The sequence below is a fragment of the Rhinoraja longicauda genome, chromosome 32 (assembly GCF_053455715.1).
Source record: "Rhinoraja longicauda isolate Sanriku21f chromosome 32, sRhiLon1.1, whole genome shotgun sequence".
Lineage (NCBI taxonomy): Eukaryota > Metazoa > Chordata > Chondrichthyes > Rajiformes > Arhynchobatidae > Rhinoraja > Rhinoraja longicauda.
The window spans coordinates 13392368-13416839 of NC_135984.1; the positions used below are offsets into that span (position 1 = coordinate 13392368).

Consider the following 24472-nt stretch of genomic DNA (forward strand, 5'->3'; position numbering starts at 1 on the left):
GAGTTTTGTGAAGTGCCACTGTGCAGGGTCCAATGCTTTAGAGATCACCATCAATCTCTCCCTTAACTTCACATCAGTGGGCTTGTGCGTTGCCAGCTCGCCACCATTGTCCTGGCCATTCCAGGGCTGATATCCAGGTCCCTGTTGGCAGTGATCCCGGGGATGTAATCAGACAAGGCTTTCAAAAGCCTTGGAGGTCACCCATTCCTTCTCTCCTGAGATGCTGCCTGACCTGCTGAGTTACTTCAGCATTTTGTGAATAAATACCTTCTCTGTGTTCAAGATTCAGTGACACATCTACCTGGATTTCACTTGCCTCGAAGGATGAGAACAGGATCCAATTGTGACTTGAGTGATGTGAACGCAACACATAATACCTCGGTGGATCTTTCAGAGATGAACTCTCCCTCTGAATAGTCCGTACAGTGACTTGTGAACCAACTCATCTCCAAATGTTGCTCTGTCCATGCAGAACAAGAATATTCCCTTTGTGGGCTTGCAAGTATTAGTTATAATCTATATACTAAAACTCTTATTTGTTTGTTTGTTCGTTCCTGAAGTCCAGCCAAACCAGTACACGATAGCGCGACGATTTTAGGCCCACCTTACTCACCGTCGTCTCTTTGGTGCTAATGGAAGAAGTTTCATTGAAATCAGTGTTATGTTTTTAAAGTTCTTCATATTTTAAAGTTTAAATCTATCTCCTATGGAGGGAGGGAGGGGGGGGAGGAGGGATAAGGGGGGTTGAGGGAGATAGAGTTGGGGGGAGGGGGAGAGGGGAGGAGAGGGGAAGGGAGGAGATGGGGGGGAAAGGGGGAGGGGTAGGAGAGGGTGCTGCACCAATGCAGGAGAGGCTTGGGCCCAACGGGTCCACTTGGTCTAGTAGTTATAATAATACTTTAATCATTATAATACAGGAGATGAGGAAGGTCCCCATTTGGTGGTAAGGTTGTTGATGGCATGTCTTGTGATGAAAGCTCAGGAAGATGTCAAACTCAACTACAGACCCAAACTCTTTTTCTATCTGAAATATTCAACTTTTGTCACAGTTTCCTCCCAGGCACTGCTGATTTCTTGTACAGATATGCTTGCAGATGTCCTATGCTGACTTATGTAACAGAGAACCATGTTTGTTGGTCAGAGGTGCGAACCTGTCCTTTGCAGCAGCCCTGACCTTTAATGGCACTGCATAGATACCCCTTGAGGGGAAATGGCACATCATAAAGTTCACTGGAGGATATTAATTAAGGATACACATACAAATATTTTCAGACTTTTGAAAAATACTGGCTCCCATAATTCATATTATGGTTTCGGGATATAACTTTTTTTTTTAATGAAGCAAAATTGGTTGTAAGATTTGGACAGAGTTTGCAATTGATGCATTTTTTAATGAAGGCTGCCACATTTTGGTGCTGGGAAGGTTCCTTAATGCCTTTGCATGTTCAGTAGTGCATCTTAACGACAAGTTATCTCCTGTGCCAAAAGATGAACACTTGTACAGTATTGTTTTTTCTGTTTAGCCATCATGTTTTGCTTGCTTCATAGCTGGGGGAATCCAAGTGGCATTTAATTAAATAATTAATGGGATTTTTCTGAATCTTCAGTGATACATTTTTCTTTAGATCTTTTTCCATGAGAACTTCTTGTATTTCAAAAAAAGTGCTGGAGTAACTTATTGTATATCTGTCTATAATTAAATCCTTCATATGTGCATGATTCGGTAAATGTATGGAACAATTTCGGCCACATGTAACATCTTAGCATCTTCAGGGATTATATACTGAATAAATGTCAAATCTGAAGAATGTTTCATGTGTAGCTGCAGGGCTTTGCTTATCATTTATCATTGGCAGAGTGATTCTTAAGTTGCCAGGGCAACCCCTAACTTCATGCTTTACTTATCTGTGGCTCAACTTGCAGCTAATTTACCATTGAAACAGCTGCTTGTAGGAGGATCACATATCTGTCAAAATAAATTTCAAGATTGACTTGAGGTTTATATACTTGCATCACAAGAGTAAGAAAGGAGGGAAACTAAACTAAAGCTAAAAATAAACTAAAATAAAAGCTAAACTAAAACTATTCTTACAACACAAGAGCAAGAAAGGAGAGAAACTAGGCATTGTTCATTGCCTGCAAGGACTTTGGTCACATCCAAGGACATATCCTCACTTGATCTGCTCCTTGATATTAAGTTGTTTTCACTGCAATTGTTCATTAATCTTTTTTCATGTTTATAATTTACTTTTGCCCCAAAACCGATCAACTGCGCGTCTGCCTAGGAAGGGGTATCAGATTTCAAGTTAACTTCCTGGTTAGCAACATGAGCAAATAGAAGCATGGTCCACCATTCAATATGATCATGGCTGACCTGTCTCTGGACTCATCTCCTCTGGTGTGCCACTTCCTCAAAGGTCACATTTTGAAAATGTTTCTATTTCTACTTTTAAGTACACCCAATTATCTCATCATGTCAACACTCTAGAATAGAGAATTCCAGAGATTCACCACCCTCAGTGAGAGGTTCCTGTGCACATCTGTTTTAAACGACTGCTCCCTAATTTTGTTCATTCTTTTGAAGTAAGGAAAAGATGAATCAAACCATATCTCAACCGCACTCACGAGGCCCATTTGCATTGTGGGTTACACAGTTCAGGGACATGTACACAGTGTACCTGGTTATGAAATTAAGAGGCAATGAGCAGAGCAAAAGCTCATGACAACTCTAATTGCTTGGAGAATACTGCAGTTATATGATCCAAACACTGAATACAATCATGGTATATACTGGGATTTGCTGGTTGCTTGAATCGCGTGAGCGTGTGAGTGTGTGTGAGTGTGTGTGTGCGTGTGCGTGTGTGCGTGTGAGTGCGCGTGTGTGCGTGTGTGTGCGCGTGTGCGTGCATGCGTGTGTGTGCGTGTGTGTGTATGTGTATATCTGCCGCCTTTACTGTCAGCTTTTGCATATAATTGTAAACTGAAATTCATGCTGCCCTGGTGACTATTTTCCCAATTTCTTTCTATTTAGGGTTTTCTCAAGAAATGGTTGGTAAGCCGTTGCTTTTTATTATTGGGGTTTATACGTTACTTTGTGACTTGAAAAGCAAGAAACTGAAGGTTAGGATTTGTTAGATTTTCCACAGTTTTTAATTGGGTTTTCAATGAAAACCTTATTGCATAGATAAAAGAACAAGTGGGTAATTTCTTACTCCACCTTTGCAGTAACATCAAGCTGCCCAGATCTCTGCTATTTCTTTGTTTGCCTCTTCCCTTTGCAATTGCTTTGATTTTGCCAGTCATAGATTAAGTCAAGTCAAGTCAATTTTATTTGTATAGCACATTTAAAAACAACCCACGTTGACCAAAGTGCTGTACATCAGTTCAGGTACTAAGAAACGAACCTACAATGGCACACAAACATAACAGCACATACATAAACAGTTCACAGCGCCCCCTCAGAGGGCCTCAAACGCTAGGGAGTAGAAATAGGTTTTGAGCCTGGACTTAAAGGAGTCGATGGAGGGGGCAGTTCTGACGGGGAGAGGGATGCTGTTCCACAGTCTAGGAGCTGCAACCGCAAAAGCGCGGTCACCCCTGAGATTAAGGTGTAAAGATAATTCCTAGCACTGAAAACTTGGTTCACTGAACCTCCACTTAAATTGCAAAAGAATGTGACCTAGAAAGTGAATCAAGTTTCCAAACTTCGGAGATCCTGATAGTTTGCTTACATGTCTCTCCTCGACTGCCAACACACATAGAGTAAAAACACAAAATGCTGGAGTAATTCAATGGGACAGGCAGCATCTCTGCAGAAAAGAAATGGGTGACGTTTCGGGTCGAGGTGCTTTTCCAGCCTGAAACCCGACCCGAAACCTCACCCATTCCTTCTCTCCAGAAATGCTGCCTGTCCAGCTGAGTTACTCCAGCATTTTGTGTCTATCGTGTGCTGGTGTGAACCATTATCTGCAGTTCCTTCCCACACATAGAGTATAGATCAGCAGTCGAGAATAAACAGATAAACAACTGAACAGATTAATAAAATATCGTGAAGACAAATAAAATACTACAAAGAGCAGTCCAGAGCTGAGTGCCCAAAGTTTCGTATGTCAATTTGAGTTCAGGGTTTAAAATTCTGGAAATGCTAATCTTGTCTCAGGCAGATGACAAGGGCTCCCTCTTCTTTAAGGACATTAGCGATCCAGTTATAATTTTCTGACGCCTTGGCTATTTTCAAGATTATTTTACCTTTCAATTACAAATCATCAAATTTAAGAAAGCAATTCTAGAAAACTATGGATAGACACAAAAAGCTGGATAACTCAGTGGGTCAGAAAAGGAATAGGTGACGTTTCGGGTCGAGAACGTTTCTGTTCTTTGGACTGAGAGTGAGGGGCACAGAAAACTATGCTGGGGTGTGAACTTGCAAGTTTTTCTCATGTTAAACTGTTGCCAAGCATCACCCATGTGGGAAGACCCATTCCTTTATCTCTCCCTTCTTGGCTTCTTTTCCACATCAGCATTCTGTTCTCAGCTTGACACTAGCTAAGGAGACAAAGCTGAGTGCAAACTAGCTGAATGCTAGTTGGGAATCAGGCTTTGAATTCCATCAGGGAGCTCACCTCCCAGTCAGCAGCACTGTCAGAGTGCTGCTCAGCTCCTGTGCTTCGTCCCCCTCAGTGATCAAGGAAGAGTCTGGTGGCATCATAATGGAGTGTCCAACTGTTGGAGAATGGGAGAAGGACGGAGTGATCTATGCAGGGAAAACGCACAATGGTAATATGAAACTGATAAAGCTCTCGGACACCGATACTGGAGAATATACCTGCGCCGATGGCCAAAAGAGATCGACTGCTTTCGTGTTTGTCAAACGTAAGTGGATCTTTTCTATGTAACACTTGAAGAGATGTGATAACTAGAGTTGGGCATGATGTTAGTGTTGCTCTTTGTTATATTGCTGTCCCTAACTTACTTGACCCCGAGTTCCTCATTGGAACCATTGCCAAATTGGGTTGGGAGCAAAAGAGGTGGTGGACTATTTGAATATCAGGGCTGTGTTCTCCAATTCAGCACTGGCTGAACATAAGAAGGTGGTCAGCTGCAGCACCACAATGAGTGCACAAAACAGGGACAATAGATGTTAAAAAGATTATATTCTGTTAAATATAAAATAAAATGTTGGTACGTTTTTGTCCTACCTTTGTTTTCAGTTTGTAAGAATTGTGTGCAACTGGATGCCAACACGATCTCTGGAATTGTGATTGGAGACCTTATTGCTACTATCTTTATCGGTGTGGCAATCTACTGTGTGGCCTCTTCGAAGGGGCGAAAAGGTTACCATTTATTTTATTAGTTCTCACCACACCTGTACTGATTGTCTCATCCTCTACTTCTACTAACTATAAGGCCATTGTGTACTTGGCCGACCCTTTGGCCTTGAGCCAGGTTGGGTCGATTCACGGCCCATTACAAACATGTTCATATCCCAGCAATTGGCATTGGAGATCCCATACGAGATCATTGGAACTTGAATTTGCAACTTTCTGAGTGAAAAGCAACTGAACCATGATACACTAACAATTGAATACTGTGCTGCCCTTAGGAAAATAAAAGATCTCTTGTGAGAGGTTCAATTAACCTCCAGACACCAGAACATTTTGGGGAAGGGAATTTTAGATTCCCACTATGCCTTGTGGAAAAAGTGCTTCTTGATTTCCCTCCCAAAAGGTCTGGCTATTTTCAAAGACATACAGCAACTCCTTGCACCAGATTGCTCCACCAGTAGATGGAAAGAAAAGGAAAACACAAAAGTGCTGGAGTAACTCAACGGGTTAGGCAGCATCTCTGAAAGACATGTGTAGACATTGTTTTGGGTCGGGACCCATCCACAGATTAATTGTAGCAAGCGGGAGGAAGTTGGAAAGTAGGTGTGGGTGGGACAAAGTCTGGCAAGTGATAGGTGGATAGCGGTTTAGATTGGCAGATCGGTGGATAACGGCCACAGTTTCTCCCACTCCACACAATAGAGTTTGCTCATTCGCTTTAAAGATCTCATTTAAGTCATGCCTCAAGATAATATAAGGCAGTACAGGCTCATGCTTTCCCTGTATTCCAAACCTTTGAACAATGTTGTCCTGATGATTTTTCATTGCTCGGTGCTGGAGCCAATATATGAAGTATGGCCTTCAGGCCTCCAGGTCTGAACTGAGCTCTCTCCAATTGCCTTGTTGAGATAAAGGCCCAACATTCCATTTGATTTCCTCATTACAAGTATGCTGTCGAGTAAGATGATTTCTCAGTAAATAATCTACTGCCCCTTATCTTTGAATACATCACATTTTTCAAAATGGCAGCAGCACAGACACACACTTTGATAACAGGGTGCCATAAAAAAGTAAGGTATCTAGCCTTAATGACAATCGTCCAGTGGCTCAGACATCCACCATCATGAAGTGCTTTGATAGACTGATGATGGCACATATTAGCTCCAGCCTCCCAGCCAGCCTTGATCGGCTGCAGTTTGTTTAACGTTGCAACAGGTCCACAGCAGGTGCCATCTACCTGGCCCTAAACACATCTCTGGAACACTTAGATAACAAGAACTCCTATGTATCGACTACTATGTATCGACTATAGCTCTTCCTTCAACACCATAATCCTATCCAAACTTATCTCCAAAATCCTGGATCTAGGAGTCAGGTCTCCAAGGTCCCCACCAGTGAGGATAGGAGACAATAATTAGACCTCCACAATAATTCTAAACATGGACCCACGCAAGGATGCATTCTCAGTACCTTACTATACTCCCCATACTCTCATGGCTAAACTAGGCACTAATTCTATCACAAACAATGACGAGACAGTGTCCAGGAAGGAGATGGAGAACTTAGAGATATGGTTTCAGGACAATAACCGCTCCCTGAATGTCAGCAAGACAAAGGAGCTAGTTATTGACTTCAGGAAGCATACATGCTCCAATCAGCCATCAATGGTGTGGAAGTTAAATGGTTGAGAACTTCAAGTTGCTTGGCATTAATATTACCAATGATCTTTCATGGACCAAGCACATTGATGCGACAGCCTAGAAATCTCAGCAATATCTTTACTTCCTGAAGAGACTGAAGAAATTTGTCATGTTTCAGCAGCTTCTTCCCCTCTGTTATTTGAACAGGCCATCCATATGTTGGGGTGCTGTCCGATTCATCGCTAGCCTATTGAGGACATTAGACTTTTGTCAATGGAACTGAGGCCCTGCAATGCTGGGAAATATATTCTGCACTCTGTGTTTTCCCTTTTTCTCTATCTATTGTACTTGAGTTTGACTTGATTTATGTATGATTAATCCAATCTGTTTGGATAGCATGCAAAACAAAGCTTTTCTCTGTACCTTGGTACATATGACAATGTTCAAACCTAGCTCTTACAGAAATGGTATTGGTCGTGCCTTAGATAATACCAAGTTTCTTATTCCTTTCCTTGTCCTTTTCTTCTAGCTTCTGACAAGCAGCACCTTGTTCCCCATAACAATGATCTGTATCAGGTAAGGATAGTCAACAGTTATCAACTACAGTAATGCCTTAATTATGAGTGGGTTTTGGGCTTTGATCAAGTCATTAATGTGGAGCATCACGCAAATGAATGTGTGGAGTTTGCATGTTCTTCTTGCAACCAAGTGAGTTTCCCCTGGGTGTTGCAGTTTCATGTAATTTGCCCCTGGTGTTGGCAAGAGGTACAAAAATCAGTGGGGGTGTTGATGGGAATATGCGAGAGATCAGGTTACAGTGAACTAGGAGAAACCAAATCATGTAAGCTGACGGTAGAGAACAAAGTTTTGCTCTCTTATTGGCTGAGAAAGGATGACTTGACCCACCTTAGGAGCCAATCCAGGGTATGCCGAATGATCTGCTGGAGTCATACAGTGTAGAAACAGGCCCTTCAGCTCAACTTGCCCATGTTGACCAAGATGCCCCATCTATGCGAGTTGTACCTTCCTGAGTTTGGCTGCTGTCCCTGTAAACCTTTCCTATCTATCTATCTGTTCAAATGTTGTTATAGTATCTGCCTCACCTACCTCAATATTGGCAAAAGCTTCAAATATTTGTCATGTACACACTGGATATTTCCACGTAACCAGCAGGACTGCAGTTTTACAACATGCTCCAGTTGTTGAAGTGGGAAGAGGATACTTGGTCCTAGACCTCTGCCGAGTGTGTCCATAAAGAGATGTACAGGAGATTGACACAAAAAGTTGGAGTAACTCAGAAGGTCTCGTCCCAAAATGTCACTCATTCCTTCTCTCCAGAGATGCTGTCTGTCCCGCTGAGTTACTCCCACTTTTTGTGTCTATCTTCGGTTTAACCCAGCATGGGCAGTTCCATCTTACACAAGGGATGTACAGGGATGGACATGGTAGCTGTCCTTCCTGAAGGAGATCATTTTATCTATCCTGCTCTGGGATGAGAGAAATATAGATATCTCAGTGCAAAGAGCTGAGAGTGTGATTTCATCCTGACTAATTTCATAACCCAGATCCCGTGCCGTGAATAAGATTTTGTAGAAATTAATGAAGCATCAAGATTTATAGCAGAAAGAGGGCAGTAATCGGCTTGGGAGTTCTCATGCCAACCAAAAGCAAGTTCATTTCGATTAAAACTACTTTCCAGTTCTTGGTCATTGGCTTTATAAGCCATGATTCTTCAAGGATTCATCCAGGTGCCTCCTGTGTTCTGTGAGAGTTTCCCCTCTCCACTACTCTTTCAGACCGCAAATACTAGACTCTACCCCACTTGCCCCATCACTGTCTTTCGGGTGAAGAATTTTCATCAGCCCTTAGTCCTTCCGCTAATTGACCAACTGTCTAAACCCTTATTCTATAGTTATTCATCTCCCTTCGGAGAAGCTCCTGTTGATTCTTTCCAGCTCTTTCATACATTTTATAATGCGTCAAAAAGAGTCCATTCAGCACAACTGCTCCATCACTCTGACTAATGCGCATATCCCTTGAGGAGCCATTGCCTCCTCTGGGGGTATGGGGAGAAGGCAGGAACGGGGTACTGATTGTGAATGATCAGCCATGATCACATTGAATGGCGGTGCTGGCTCGAAGGGCCGAATGGCCTACTCCTGCACCTATTGTCTATTGTCTATTGCCACCCAACACTGCCACCCCTCTCCAAGCCTGGCACCCAGATCTCCCTTGTTCTGGATCTCCTTCAGTTCCCCTTGTTCTGGATCTCCTTCAGGTCCCCTTGTTCCAAAGAGAATAAGCCAAGCCCAGCCAGAACATAACTGACAACTAGAACGTCCTCAGAATTCCTTTCCGCAGCCCCTCACATGCTTTCACAACCTTCTCCTGCAGTGGCAACCACAACTGCAAGGGGCAACCGGGGTTTCTCTGCCTGACACATGGGAGAAATAAGGCAGTGGGTAGTCACATATTTATTATTTGGATGTTAATACTATCTTGGTATTTTCTAGGATCTTGGGAATCGTAGAGGGAGCTCTGAATACAGCCAGCTTGCTCCACGCCTGAAAATATAAAAAAGCGCACAGCTGTGATTCAACACCTTTCCGCCGAGCATCTTCTGTTATCCCGTGCTTCTTTATTTTGCTTTTTTATTGATGGAGCCGCTTTTCTAAGTAGCTATTTTGCAAATAAAAGTTTAAAAAAAAAATGTTATTCCAGATGGCAAGGATGTACTTTAGCATCTGTCATGCTCGCTGGTCACAAAGGTCCCAGTCATGTGGACACCATGTGCTCCCTCTCCAGGGGCAGGTACCTCGATCATAAGCTGAATCCCAGAGGGACAGGCACTCAAGATTTATGGACCCTTACCTGGACCATCAATGTTTGGTCTTGGAGCGCTCCAATTTTGTTTGTTTCTTGACAGACCCATTATCACCACCCAATCCCACCCTCACATCAGTTGCCCAAAGATCAGGAGAGTTTGACAGATGGTAAGGAGCAGTTCCTACAAGTACACAGAGGGATAGAGTCATAGAGTCTTACAGCGTGGAAACAGGCCCTTCGGCCCAACTTGCCCACAAAGGCCAACATGTCCCATCTACACTAGTCCCACCATATCTCTCTAAACCTGTCCTATCCAAGTACCTGTCTAAATGTTTCTTAAACATTGCAATAGTACCTGCCTCAACTACCTCCTCTGGCAGCTTGTTCCATACACCTATCAACCTTTGTGTGAAATAGTTCCCATTAAATCTTTCCCCCCTCACCTTAAACCTATGTTCTCTGCTTTTCGATACTCCCACTCTGGGCAAGAGACTCTGTGCATCTACCCGATCTATTCCTCATGTTTTTGTCCATGATTTTGGGATGGGGAAGCGGAACACAGAATCTTCGGAAATTGCAAGCATTCCAAAAAGCCGTGAACTTGGTAAACATCTCTTGTGTTACCTTGCTCTGTGCACCATTCTCCACTCCGGTTTCCTAATGTGAAATTCTTGATCGGGGACACTCACTCTCCACGAGATGTCAAAACCAATCTCCACCATGTGCCTGAGTGTCAAATGGGTGGAGAATGTGTGAAAACAGCTCAAACAGCAACAACTCCAATATCTCCCACCCTTCCCTTCACTTTTTCCCCCTCACTTTTTCCCCCTCACTTTCCTGTGCCCCATCCGAATTTACACCCATATCTCCCCTTCCCTCTCCCCCTCACCACTCCCTTTCTACCTGTAATCCTTCCAATGGCTTCACGCCTCTTCTATATCTCACACTTTTTGGCTTTTCGTCACTGGCCTGTCTAACCATCGTCACTGTTTTTCTGCAATCAGTTTTGAATTTGTAATTTGATTGATAACTATGAAATAAATGATCTGTGGGTTCCAAGTGGTGTGAACATGTCCCTGCTGTTTGTAATAAAACCGGAATTCAGGATGTATCATCAGTTTTCAGAGTGCACACCAGTACACACAAAAACCCTAGAAGATAAATATATTCTGCATACAAATGACTAACTCCTTTATCAGCCTGTAACACACTCACCAGTGTCTCGATTGTAAGTATAAAGCATCCAAAGCCTTTTGTTACATTTCAGCCTGTAAATTGCATCCAGGTATTGATTATCCTGCATGTAAACCCTTGGATTATGTTGCAACTCACTGCAAGGTGCAACCAACCCCCACATTAGGAGCGGGGAGATTGAAATTTTTCAATAACACAAAGCACAAAACACAAAGCATCAGCACAATTGCTAATAAATGCGAGACAAAACTAAAGTAAAACTCGACGCATAAATTCTGTCAGAGGGAATTTTGCTCCATAGCTCATATTCAGGTTGTGACTTGTAATTCTGCAACGGAGAATTTCTGTTACCCAAATAGCCGTATCGTAAGGATTATTTAAATCTTTTTCCTGTTACATAAACTTCCCGAATCTCTCAACTAGATTTCAGTCTTTAACTCACTACAAATTATCCAACTCTAATAGAATGGCAAGCAGGTCGGGATATTTGTAAACTATGAGATTGTGCAAATAACTCGCTGAATTATGAAGCACTTCCTCATACTGACTGAAATATAAGATGCATGGTATTTTGTAAGGATAGGCCTTAGTGCCACATGGTCCATTTGAAGAAGTGTACCCTCAGCTACAAATGTGCTTCCTGCCATCGGCAACATTCCTTGTGACTCAATGAGTGAGAATGCATCTAATAACACATGAGTTAACAGTGTATATTGATAACTGCTGCATGTACTGATGCTGGCTAGAGGTAACAAAGATGCAAACGAAAGCATACAACAGGAAGAGGAAGGAGGTAATGTAATGTGGGCACCTAGAATCGCAAGCAGTTGGCTGTGTGTGGGAGGTGTAACTCTTATCAGATATTGGGACGTGGTGACTGCTGAGATATCACAATCTCTTCAGTCTTGTACATCTGTCAAAGCTTACATACTTCTCCAGCTGCCAGCCAGCATCATCAGAGACCCGACCCACATCTCCCTGGCCACACACTCATTTCACTCCAACCATGGGGAAGAAGATACAGGAACCCAAAAACTGAAACATCTGGAAAAGGAATAGCTTCTTCCCTACAGCCAAAAGGCTGTTAAACACTACAACCTTCAAATAAGCTCTGAACTATATAGACTTGGGGGCATTGGTTTTGTCTTTTTGCACTATTACTATTTGTTTGTTTTATGTGTGCCAATGTATGTATGCATAATATATATATATATATATATATATATATATATATATATATATATATATATATATACACACACACACATGTACACACACACACATGTACACACACACACACACACAGAACTTTTTTTCATTTATTATATTGTTTACAGAGTGCTATGTTTATATATTCTGTTGTGCTGCTGCAAGTAAGAATTTCCGGGAATACAATTGGCAAGAATCAAAAAGATTTATGAAAGAGAAGTTATTTTTCATAGAATCATCGGTCCATTAAGTCTGTCTTTACTTTTGGTTGTGGAGAGGAGATCAATTAAATAAACCTGTAGATGAAATATATTGGGATTTTTGAAAACCATTACCATGAGATTCATAAAATAAGCCACCGATCCATGATTACAGCCCTTCTCTCCCTCATACTGACTGAAATATCAAGTTGATGGTGCTTTGTGAAATAGACTTGAGGTACAGTAGGTTTATTGTGCAAAACTAGGATCATGGAATTAGGGTAATACATTAGCATGGGTTGATTCAAGGCAAAAACAAAGCAACAAATGACAAGGTCAATAATCCCAAGAATTTAGAAAAATGGGAGGCGATTTCTGGAGAACATGAGGAGAGGCTTTCCTTGGCTGCGAAATACAGAACCATTGATCATAGAACCAGGGGTCACAGCTTAAGGATAAGGGGGAAGTCTTTTAGGACCGAGATGAGAAAACATTTCTTCACACAGAGAGTGGTGAGTCTGTGGAATTCTCTGCCACAGAAGGTAGTTGAGGCCAGTTCATTGGCTATATTTAAGAGGGAGTTAGATGTGGCCCTTGTGGCTAAAGGGATCAGGGGGTATGGAGAGAAGGCAGGTACAGGTTACTGAGCTGGATGATCAGCCATGATCATATTGAAAGGCGGTGCAGGCTCGAAGGGCCGAATGGCCTACTCCTGCACCTATTTTCTATGTTTCTATGAAACAGAAATCATCAGAATCAGAATTTGTCTCAGAATAAAGGGTTATCCCTTGACAATTCAGGATTTGTTTCAAGGCTTCCGAAAGTCTGGAATGCTTTTAAGAAAATGCTGAACAATTGATAAATTCGATGAGAATTTTTTGAATAAAAAGTGAGGGAGCAGAGCAGATGTCCACAGTCATTGAGCATTGCGCATGTGACAAATAAACGGGATCAGAGCATTGATCTCACTGGATGTCAGCACGGACTTGCAGGCCTTTCAACGGCCTCTTGCTGCCCTTACCTTGCACTTTCTTAGAAGCAATTAAAATAGTTAATTGTGAGTTCTGGATCGTTTAGGTAGAATTCAATGAGAATTTACCGCTAACAAACTGCACAGATGCTGCTCTAATAATTAGTTGCCACCAGTCGTGCAAATTTAAATGCAATCAGCGGATAACCGCGTTCAGGCATGTTAAATGCCGAGAGTAAAAGTTAAATGCCGAGAGTAAAAGAAGGGACTTGCTTTGTACTGAACGTAGTGTCAGAAGTTTCCCCATGACAGATACCTGAGTCCTGATTCCAGGCTGACAGTCCAGTGTGGTTCTAAGGTTGTCCTTTAGTTTCTTAGCTTAGAGAGGCAGCATGGAAGCAGGCCCATCAGCCCACCGAGTCCACACTGACAACTGATCGCCCATTCATCCCCCCAGAGAGGCAACCAGAACTGCACATAATGCTCCAAATGTGGCTGAACCAGTTATCTAAAGCTGCAACATAACTTCCTGACTCTTATACTCAATGCTCTGACTAATCAAGGCAAGCATGCCAGGCACCCATTTGCACCCATCCCACTTTACCATCGACTCCCTACACACCAGGGACGATTTTATACCAGCAAATTAACATGCAGACCCGCACACCCGCACATCTTTGCGATGTGGTTGGAAACCTATGTGGTCACAGGGAGAACATGCAAACTCTGCACAGACAGCACCCGAGGGCAGGATTGGACCCAGGTCTCTGGCGCTGTGCGGCAGCAGCTCTACCTGCTGCACCACTGTGCCACCGTGTCATCTCCTTTTGGAGGCACTCGCTCTTTGCTGTACCAGTAATCTGACTTCACTACATTGCAGTCCGCACACTAACCCCAACTATGAACTTTTATGAACTGTCTTTGGTTGCACTAATGTCTTTGGGCTTTCTTTATCATATCATCATATCATATATATACAGCCGGAAACAGGCCTTTTCGGCCCTCCAAGTCCGTGCCGCCCAGCGATCCCCGTACATTAACACTATCCTACACCCACTAGGGACAATTTTTACATTTACATTTACCCAGACAATTAACCCTCATAGGATGACACCAGCATTGTGGTTATTGAGCTATTGAATTTTTGTTCATTATATACCATCTGTATGTATTGTGTTTACAGGCCTATTATACTGTTGCAGGTAAGAATTTCATTGTTCCGTCGTCGGTACATTATACAATTAGACACTCTTGACACTTTTAGTTCAAAAGATTAAATGATTCCATCACCTTATTTAAAGAAAGAGTTGGAAATTCTCCCCCACTTTCTTGACAATAATTATTCCTCAACGAGCATTGTGTTCCAAAAAAATCCCTCGTCATTGTCGCACGAATGTTCTTGGGACTTTGTTGTACAGAGATTGGCTGCTGCTTTTCTCACATCATGTCTATATATTTGCTTTGTATTTCATTGACTCTGGGACCTCCAGCGGTCATGACAGAACTGGATTATAAATCTTTCATTAGCATCTAACTTTTCATTATATTGACAATTTATTTATTCGAAATGTAGACTTGAACTCATTCACTTCTTTTCGCGAAGGAGGGTGTGACTTGCTGCTTTTAAATATATTTATCAGAGAAACAAACCACTGATAAGAACAGCTCATGGCTGATTGGTTGATAAAGTCAGTTAGCGCTCACGTATCAGCCTCTAATCTCCACCTTCGTCTTCCAACGCGGCCACCAAGCGAGGTCCTTTCACCCGCCTTCAGATAAACCCAGCTCGTTACCAGCCGGGCATCCCGGAGAGAAAGGGTTAATCTATTGCTTACATGCCAACTTTCAATGAAAAGCGATGGTTCAATCTTTCTGAAGTGAGCTTATTTTGACATTTGAAGTTGTTTCGTCACCTTTAAATATTCTTTAATGATTTTGCTGTGCTGAATATTTCATGCATTGAAGCACAGACTCTCTTCTGATGTCCCTCACTGATGGTATTACACATCTTGAATGAACGGTGCCGAAGAACATTATCCCTTCTACCTTGGTTGCTGGTTTGCCTTTCTCTTTTAACCACTTTGATTGTGCTGCTCAGCTGCTCTGCATGATCTTCACATAATTCATTCTGTGCTCCCATAACTTTACGGGATGTTATGTTAACATTATGGTGTAAAAGTCACAAATAGGCAGCTAAATGATATTCAATACTCCCGTACTGTACAGAAATTTCAAAGAGCAACCTTGTATTTTGTTTGGTGTTACAACTGAAATATGATCTAATCATCAAACGATCATGACAGTGAAATGTTCGTTATATTCACACAGTACATGTAAGGTAACTAAACTAGATGTCAGATACGCTGCACCATTGCTTCACAGTCACCATCGTATTGTCCCAAACACTTAAGAAGTTAAGGATTTCCGAGTAGAAGACCATCTAGCTCCTGGATCAAAAGGTCATAAGTAATAGGTGCAGAATTAGGTCATACGGTCCATCAAGTCTACTCCACCATTCAATCATGGCTGATCTATCTCTCCCTCCTAAACCAATTCTCCTGCCTTCTCCCCATAACCCCTGACACACGTACAAATCAAGAATCTATCTATCTCTGACTTAAAAATATCCATTGACTTGGCCTCCACAGCCTTCTGTGGCAAAGAATTCCACAGATTCACCACCCTCGAACCAAAGAAATTCCTTCGCATCTCCTTCCTAAAGGAAGGTCCTTTAATCCTGAGGCTGTGACCTCTAGTCCTAGACTCTCCCACTAGTGGAAACATCCTCTCCACATCCACTCTATCCAAGCCTGTTGCCCCTTTCATTAAGGTATAACAGGAACATGGTGCAATTCCATATGCCTCTCTTTTCCTCAGCCCTTGATTTTAAATGCTACAATTAAATTAATCTTAGTTTAATATTAATGTCTAACCAGCACCGATAGTCATTTATACACTTTCTGAATTCCAGGAAAATCTGTCTTCCATTCTAGCAAGTTAACCGTTAGACTCGATATTGTTCTGGTAATCTACGTACTGGTCTATTGAACGGCGATATCTGTTCACCATGGTGTATTATCCAGGAATGAAGATAGTACACTGAGTATAAGCTAACTGGACATTTGCACAGTGGAGTCTAAATTCCCCCATGTTACAGTTCCCCCAATATTTGGACCAATATCTCATTACACTATTTTGTTATTTTTTGTACTATCCTACACCAGTCTTTATAATCTATTTGGACCTGACCGTTTTTGGACCTCACCATTTAGAAAAATGGCAATTCTATACAACAAAAACTATCATTTATTTGCCGTTTGAAATTCATTTGCAAGTAATTCATGCAACCGTTTAAGATTAGTAATTGCTTTTCATAATCACGTTAGTTCTTTCTTCACTGCTTTAAATGCCACTTTGTTTATACAATTGTATTTCTATCCTGCAATAGATTGTTAATAGTTCATAAACAGTCCATAAATTGATGACGTTCTAACCCAGTCAAATCCTGCCCATTTGATCTCTCATTACTGCTTAGCCCGCTCAATAAATTGTCTTCAATTCCATTCGTTTAAATTTTGGCTCACAATCTCTTATCAAAAGACTTCTAGAAGTGTACATAAACCACATGCGTTGGCATTACCTGACCACCAGTCCAGTTACCTCTGCAAAATGTTTAGTCAATGTCCTCTAACAGAGCAGATATCCATGCTGGTCCATTCCCACACTTCAGTGTCTCACTCCTTTATCAAAGGCTCCAGTAATTTCTCATCAATTAATTTGTGTAAATAGGTACGCAATTGCTTGGATTTTCTCCCCTGCCGTTCTCAAATAGTGAAATAAAATGTGCAGATTTTCAGCAGTTGTGCCAAAGAAAAGTTGAGTAGGGAGTGGGATGTCGTGGGGGAGGAAATGGCACGGGAGATGGAAATATGGGTGTCAATTGAATACTTTCTTCACCAATTGGTATAAAACCTTAAGGGGTGGAACATGTGGCATCCCTACCCAGCTAAAACATTGATTTGAAAGATGGTCACAATGTTCTCATGGAGATAGTGCAAAGTATATGCTATTCACTCAAGGTTGTGAATTGTGTGTCACACCTTACCCGTGACTCATTTTCTATTTCTGTTATTTTCAGGGATCAGCGAGGCAAACATAAGTAAGTGATATTTTCACTGTCATCAAGAGCGACTTAAATTTTGAGGAGATGCTATTCGAGCCAAACCTGCTTTCAAGAGGGAGCAGACAATGTTTTCATAATTACATGGCAGAGTATAGATTATTTACCACTGATCAGAGTTTGAGTGGTAAAGCTCAAAAAGGAATGAATCCTTTTCACAAGCATTAGATGTGTAGCTCTGATTGCCACCCAACAAGACCAGTGGACCACTGGACGGGCATCAATAATGTCCTTTGGCATGGAGGTACAGATACCCAAATGGAAATGTGATTGGGGATTAGTGTACAAATGTGGTTGGATATTTCCACAAATGCTTCATGATCCAACGTTATTTGTACAGATTAAGGGAAGATGTATTGGACTGACTGTAGCTGTGGACTATGAATCAGTGGCATTGGTGGGTTCAAAAGCCTATTCCATTAGCAGGGTTCCAACCACTATGATGGATGGAGCATGGATGGCTGGAGCTCATGAAGCAAGGAGTTGTTCAGCTCCCCTTCCTATGGAGCATGGATGGCGAGAGCTCATGAAGCAAGGAGTTGTTCAACTCCTCTTCCTTTACTTCGGATACAAATCTCTTGAATTTCTTACTGGCTTGAAGCACAAGGACACATTGATTGCATCTCATGGCCTTGCGTTTCAGACCACCTATTGTGCCACGAGAGACCCTTGCTCTTTCACTTGCCGATTTGATGATCAGTCTCAGGCTGGGTCCTGTGTGGGGTGGGTGAGGAGGGAGGAGGTTGGCAGAGGAGGTTGATTAGTTGTGGAAAAGGAATGAAAAACCGGAGCCCAGAGAAATAATTGTTGCCATGTTAGTCACCATGTTTCCTACATTAAGACAGTGACCACATTGGCAGTGTGCTGCGTTTTGAGGCTCGATGAGGTGATGAAAGGTGCTGTAGAAATGCAACTCATTCTGTCCTTTCTTAGGGATCATACCCAGTGGATCAACACTCCAACTCCAGTGCAGTAGCAATGCGAATGTAACAATCACGTCCGATTACAGCGGAGGCCTCAGGGAACTGTCCTCCTCCTTACTAATGATACAGAAAGTCACTGATGCAGACACAGCGACATACGGCTGCACTGGTTCCACAGATAAGACCTTCGTCTTCATCAAAGGTAAGTTACAAGTTAAAAAGTCTCTTTATTTCGTTTAGTTTAGTTTAGAGATACATCGTGGAAACAGGCCTTTCAACCCATCCAACAATCACCCTGTACACTAGTTCTAACCGACACACCAGGGACAATTTACAGAAGCCAATTAACCTGCAAACCTGCACGTCTTTGGAGTGTGGGAGGAAACCGGAGCACCCGGAGAAAACCCACACGGTCACAGGGAGACTGTACAAACTCCTTACAGACGGCCCCCGTAGTCAGATTCAAACCCAGGTCTCTGGCGCTGTAAGGCAGCACCTCTTCCACTGCACCACTGTGCCGATCCCTTCTGCCTTTCTACAGTGTCGGCCACATGGTGGTCATGCTACCTGACTGGTAACATAGGAGCCTAGACTATCAAACCACAGGAGTACAGGAATTTACATGAGAGTAACTTATGAGAATAATTTATAATATACATAATATAATATACAAAATTCTAAAATTAAAAACTATGGATTAAGAAAACAAATGCTATTTAAAGCGATGAGCTTGCAGCCGCTGGAATGTTATAAAAACCCACCTAGTTCATCTATACCCTTCAGAAACAGAAGGGTATAAATGAAACAGTCACAGGATGCTGGTTTACAAAATAAAACCAAAGTGCTGGAGTAACTCAGTGGGTCACGGAGCATCTCTGAAGGACATGGATAAGTGACATTTCGGGTCAGGAACTTTCTGGAAGATAAGAAAACTCACTGTTCTCACAATACACTCCAGACCACAGCTGTGCGTTAGGCTTCTAACTGACCTCTAATTCAACAAGATGCTGGATTCAATGCCATTAAGGACAGCCAATGATTGTTGAACCAGTTAACCAACAAATGTTATGAATGCCTTTCAATGGAGTGGACCAGTTGACCCCTCAGGATTGTGTTGGGTCTGTGGAAAAATGATCTAATCAGTCCCACTCCCTGTTGTCAAACACTTTGTTTGAGGCAGACTGCACAAGCAATAAAACTGCTATTAGTCGTACTGACACTAAAAGGCTTGTTTGCGTACGAAGGAACTGCAGATGCTGGTTTAAACCGAAGATAGACACAAAAAGCTGGAGTAACCCAACGGGACTGGCAGCATCTCTGGAGAGAAGGAATGGGTGACATTTCGGATCGAGACCCTTCTTCAGATAAAATCACCACTTCTTCTTTTCCCCTTGGGTATTGACAAATGAAACTCATGATAAATGTTCCAGTTTTTGTCCGGTGCCACGTTCCAATGTGTTGAATTAGCCGAGCTCAACCTGGGTAACAGCGAGGTGGCATATAACAGTGAGTTACACGGCACCTCAGTGCCACAGAGTCAGCCAAGGATTAACCTCAGTGAGGGTCAGCAACCTCGAATGAAGAACATAGAACATGGAACAGTACAGCACAGGAACAGGCCCTTCGGCCCGCACCGTCTGTGCCCAACATGATGCCACGTTAAACTAATCCCTTCTGTCTGCACATGCTTCATATTCCATCATTCCCTGCATTTCCATCTGCCCAGATTAAAGCCTCTTTAATGCCACTTTCATATCTATTTCCACTACCACCCTGGCAGTGTGTTCCAGGTACCTATCGCTCTCTGTGTAAAAAAACTTGTCTGCACATCTCCTTTAAACTTTACCCCTCTGACCTTAAAGCTCTCTAGTATTTAACATTTCTTCGCTGGGAAAAAAGAACCCTCCTGTCTACCCTATCAATGCCTCTCATACTTTTTACAAACTTCCATCAGGTCTCCCCTCAGCTGCCAAAGCTCCAGAAAAGACAATGCAAGTTTGTCTAACCTCTCCTTACACTGTAGCTAATACCCTCTAATCCAGACAGCATTCGGCGAACCTCTTTGCATCGTCTCCAAATCCCCCACATCCTTCCTGTAATGGTGCGACTAGAATTGCACATAATGCTCCAAATGCGGCCTAACCAAAGTTATCTGAAGCTGCAACATGACTTCCTGACTCTTAGACTCAATGCACTGACTAATAGAGGCAAGCATAACATACATGTTCTTTAACACTCTACCTACTCATGTTCCTACTTTCTGAAAGCTCTGGACTTGAATTTCATCAATGCCATTAAGGGTCCTCTTTTTACCAATTGTTTTCAACATGTTCTGGGAGCCTTGGTGAGATTCCGTACCTCTGGGGGACAAAGAGAGAACATATAGTGATTTGCCTTCAGCTTGTTGTGGCATCCATTTATTTTCACTGGTTTAACATATGTTTTGAAGAGTAAAGATAGTTGAGTTTGGAGATATAGCGCGGAAACAGGCCCTTCAGCCCATTGAGTCCACGCCGACCAGCGATCCCCGTACACTAGCACTATCCTACGCACTAGGGACAATTTACAATTTTGCTGAAACCAATTAACCTACAAACCTGTACGTCTTTAGAGTGTGGGAAGAAACCGGAGCACCCGGAGAAAACCCACGCGGTCATGGGGAGAACTTACAAAGTCCATACAGACAGCACCCGTGGAGAGGATCGAACCTGGTTCTCTGGCACTGTAAACAGGGGTGCAGTGCTGCCGGAGATCACCGGAGCGCCGCTCCGGCACCTCTGTAAATAAAAGCCTAAATAAACAGCGGGGAATTTTAACTAGTGCGTAATTTAACAGCGGCCGCTCCGGCAACAGTGACAGCTCCGGCACCTAAACAATTAGCACTGCAACACTGACTGTAAAGCAGCAACTCTACGGCTGCTCCACCATTCCACCCTTAGATTTAGACTTCTGTTTAGTCTTTCATCTACTCTGTTCACTCCTTTTTTTCAGCTTGTCGGAATTGTGTGGAAGTTGATTCAGGGACCATGGCGGGGCTTGTGATTGGAGATCTGCTCGCCACATTTCTCATCGGTGTGGCCGTTTATTGTGTTTCCACCCCACGCAAAGACAGGATTCATCGAGGTAGGACAGGCCAGTTTTTTGTCTGGCTGTTTGACACAGTAACTCTTAATTAAATGGTGATAAGAAGCCGCTGCACCTTGAAACTCTGACGTTCATTGTTTGACCAAGGAGATTAACAACCTCAAGTAAATGTTATTCTACATTGTGGTTGCTATTGCTGGTGAGATGCTGGGTGCAGATATAATGTCTAAAGACAGGAATGGGACTCCATGGTAATATTACTGCAAAGGTATTGATATTGATTTTTTTTACATCGAATGAAAAACTTTATTTGTACAATCTTTAGTAAAAACATTCCACGCATGAGTAAGATCAAGCCGTACACAAGTACCAAGGGTCGTGCAAAGAGAGAAATAACCAGAGTGCAAAATATGGTGCCCTAGTGTTACAGAGAAAGTGAATATATGTTTTTATAAAAGTGTAATGGCCACAATGACGTAGGTTGTAAGATTTGGTGGTATGTGCTTTCAAACCTTTGTATCTTCTGCTCAATGGGATAAGAGCGAAATAAGGAGGTAGTAAGTGAAATATAGATGGAGTCAATGGCGGGGGCAGGTGGGGGGCTGGTTTGATTGATGGACTGGGCTGCATCCACAACTCTCTGTGGTCTTAAGCAGAGCTGCTGCCAAAACAAATGGTGATGCAACTGTAGATCCATGTCTGGTTTAACTGTTGCGCATCCGGTCCATAATCCAGATCGGGTTTTGTACTGCGTTGTCCTAGTACTGGCGTGGTTAGTCACCAGACTATCGTGGGAGTTGGGGGTGACAGTAGCCAGCATCTGTACTGCTAGTGATTTGCTAATAAATAATTTATATACAAAGACGTGAGTGACTCTGAATATATACTCTCACAAACAGCAACTCGATAGGATGTTGTCTATGATGCATCGATAGAAATTAGTAAGAGACATGTTGAATTTCCTTCATCCCCTGAGGGGGTTGGGGCATTGGTGAGCCTTCTTTGCTGTTACATCAATGGAGTTGAAGCATTGTCACAGTTATGTTGTAGAAATGAAGGACATTTTATTCTTGTTCATGACTGTTTTCTCTCCTTCTGTGCAGGTGTTGATCGACAGGCACTGATTCCGAATGATGCACTTTACTCAGTAAGTAATGGACGTGGTGTGAAATATCTCACGCATATATATGCCTGTGATGCCGCTTAATGTCAAGGCTGGCAATCAGTGAGCAATAAAGCCAATGAGGAGAATAAGCATGAAGGGCAATCCAAATCAACTCTTGAATGGCCCAGGAAGTAAGCTGGGTGGAATTGTCAAAGACTAGAGGTCATCTATATACTAAAACTCTCGTTTGTTTGTTTATTTGTGATCGAACTACAGCCAAAATGGTACACGATAGCTTGACAATTTTAGGCCCACCTTACTCACTGTTGTCACTTTAATGGTAAAGCAAGTCATTTTATTGAAACCGGTCTTATATTTTTAAAGTTATTCACATTTTAAAGTTTCAATCTATCTCCTAGGGAGGGAGGGAGGTGGGGGGGGAGGGAAGGAGGGGGGAGGAGGGTAGATAAGGGGGGTTGAGGGGGAAGTGGGGAGGGGGAGGGGATGAAGGGGGGTAGGAGAGGGTGCTGCACCAATGCAGGACAGGTTTGGGCCCAACGGGTCCACTTGGTCTAGTAGCTTTTAAAGTCAGAGTTTAGTTTAGTTTAGTTTAGAGATACAGCGCATAAACAGGCCCTTCGACCCACAGAGTCCATGCTGACCTGCGATCCCCGCTCATTAACACTATTCTACACACACTAGGAACAATTTTACACATACACCAAGCCAATTAACCTGCATACCTGTGTGTCTTTGGAGGGAAAGTTTAAAGGAGATGTGCGGGGCATGTTTTTCGCACAGTGGGTGGTGAGTGTATAACATGGCCTGCCAGGAGTAGTGGTGGAATCAGATAGAGTGGTGACATTTAAGAGGCTTTTGAATGGGCAGATGGAAATTCAGAGAATGGAGGCATTGGAAGATGATATATGACTCAGATTCCAGAATTGCATTTGCTAATAACCGCATCTCTTTTGGTTCCAGGGAATCAGACAAGGCGACAGAGAGGAATACAACAAACTGAAGTATAAGAGCAAGGAATAAGTTCATTGCTGTTTCATCAAAAAGACTATTCTTCGATCTGTTCCATACTGCAATTTCAATTTTTAATAGCATGTTTTTAAATAATTAGTATCTGATTCCTGGCGAGATGGTGTTTAGGAGCAGATGTTAGCAGATTTAATAAAAAGGGAAAATGCTGGAAGTACTCAAAAGGTGTGGCTGCAATTTCGGACAGTACCAGAGTTCACATTTCAGGCAGATTTGCATTTCAAAGATAGACACAAAGTGCTGGTGTAACTCAATGGGTCAGGAACCATCTCCGGAGAAAAAGGATGGGTGGCTTTTTGGGTTGGGACCCATCTTCAGACTAGGGCGGCACGGTGGCGCAGCGGTAGAGTTGCTGCCTTACAGCGAATGCAGCGCCGGAGACTCAGGTTCGATCCTGACCTCGGGTGCTGTACTGTACGGAGTTTGTACGTTCTCCCCGTGACCTGCATGGGTTTTCTCCCCGAGATCTTCGGTTTCCTCCCACACTCCAAAGATGTACAGGTTTGTAGGTTAATTGGCTGGGCAAATGTAAAAATTGTCCCTAGTGGGTGTAGGATAGTGTTAATGTGCGGGGATCGCTGGGCGGCATGGACCCGGTGGACCGAAGGGCCTGTTTCTGCGCTGTATCTCTAACAAAAAAAGAAAGTAGGGGGTGGGGGGATGTGGAGGGTGGGGGGATGGGTGCGGTGAAGAGCTGGAGGCGAGAAAAGACCAGGATTCATCAGGCCCAGCCACAAATTATCTCAGGCAGGGCATTGCCTGGTAGGTCC

At 42.8% G+C, this 24472-nt stretch overlaps 1 protein-coding gene across 2 annotated transcripts in view; it reads left to right on the top strand.

Annotated features, from left to right (window-relative positions):
- The window catches only part of LOC144608653 (T-cell surface glycoprotein CD3 delta chain-like), a 29325-nt gene extending 5135 nt beyond the window's left edge, over nt 1–24190 (top strand). Inside the window, exons 3-7 of one of the 2 annotated variants that reach the window (XM_078426632.1) lie at nt 17502–17522; nt 18477–18668; nt 21458–21589; nt 22654–22697; nt 23637–24190. In XM_078426632.1, coding sequence (XP_078282758.1) covers nt 17502–17522; nt 18477–18668; nt 21458–21589; nt 22654–22697; nt 23637–23696 — 449 coding nt within the window. In that variant the 3' untranslated portion in view covers nt 23697–24190. Of the gene's footprint in view, nt 1–3031; nt 3053–4680; nt 4873–5210; nt 5334–7493; nt 7541–9477; nt 10837–17501; nt 17523–18476; nt 18669–21457; nt 21590–22653; nt 22698–23636 lie in introns of those variants that run through there. The other variant, XM_078426631.1, reaches the window with a different exon arrangement.
- Nucleotides 24191–24472: the final 282 nt, after the last annotated feature.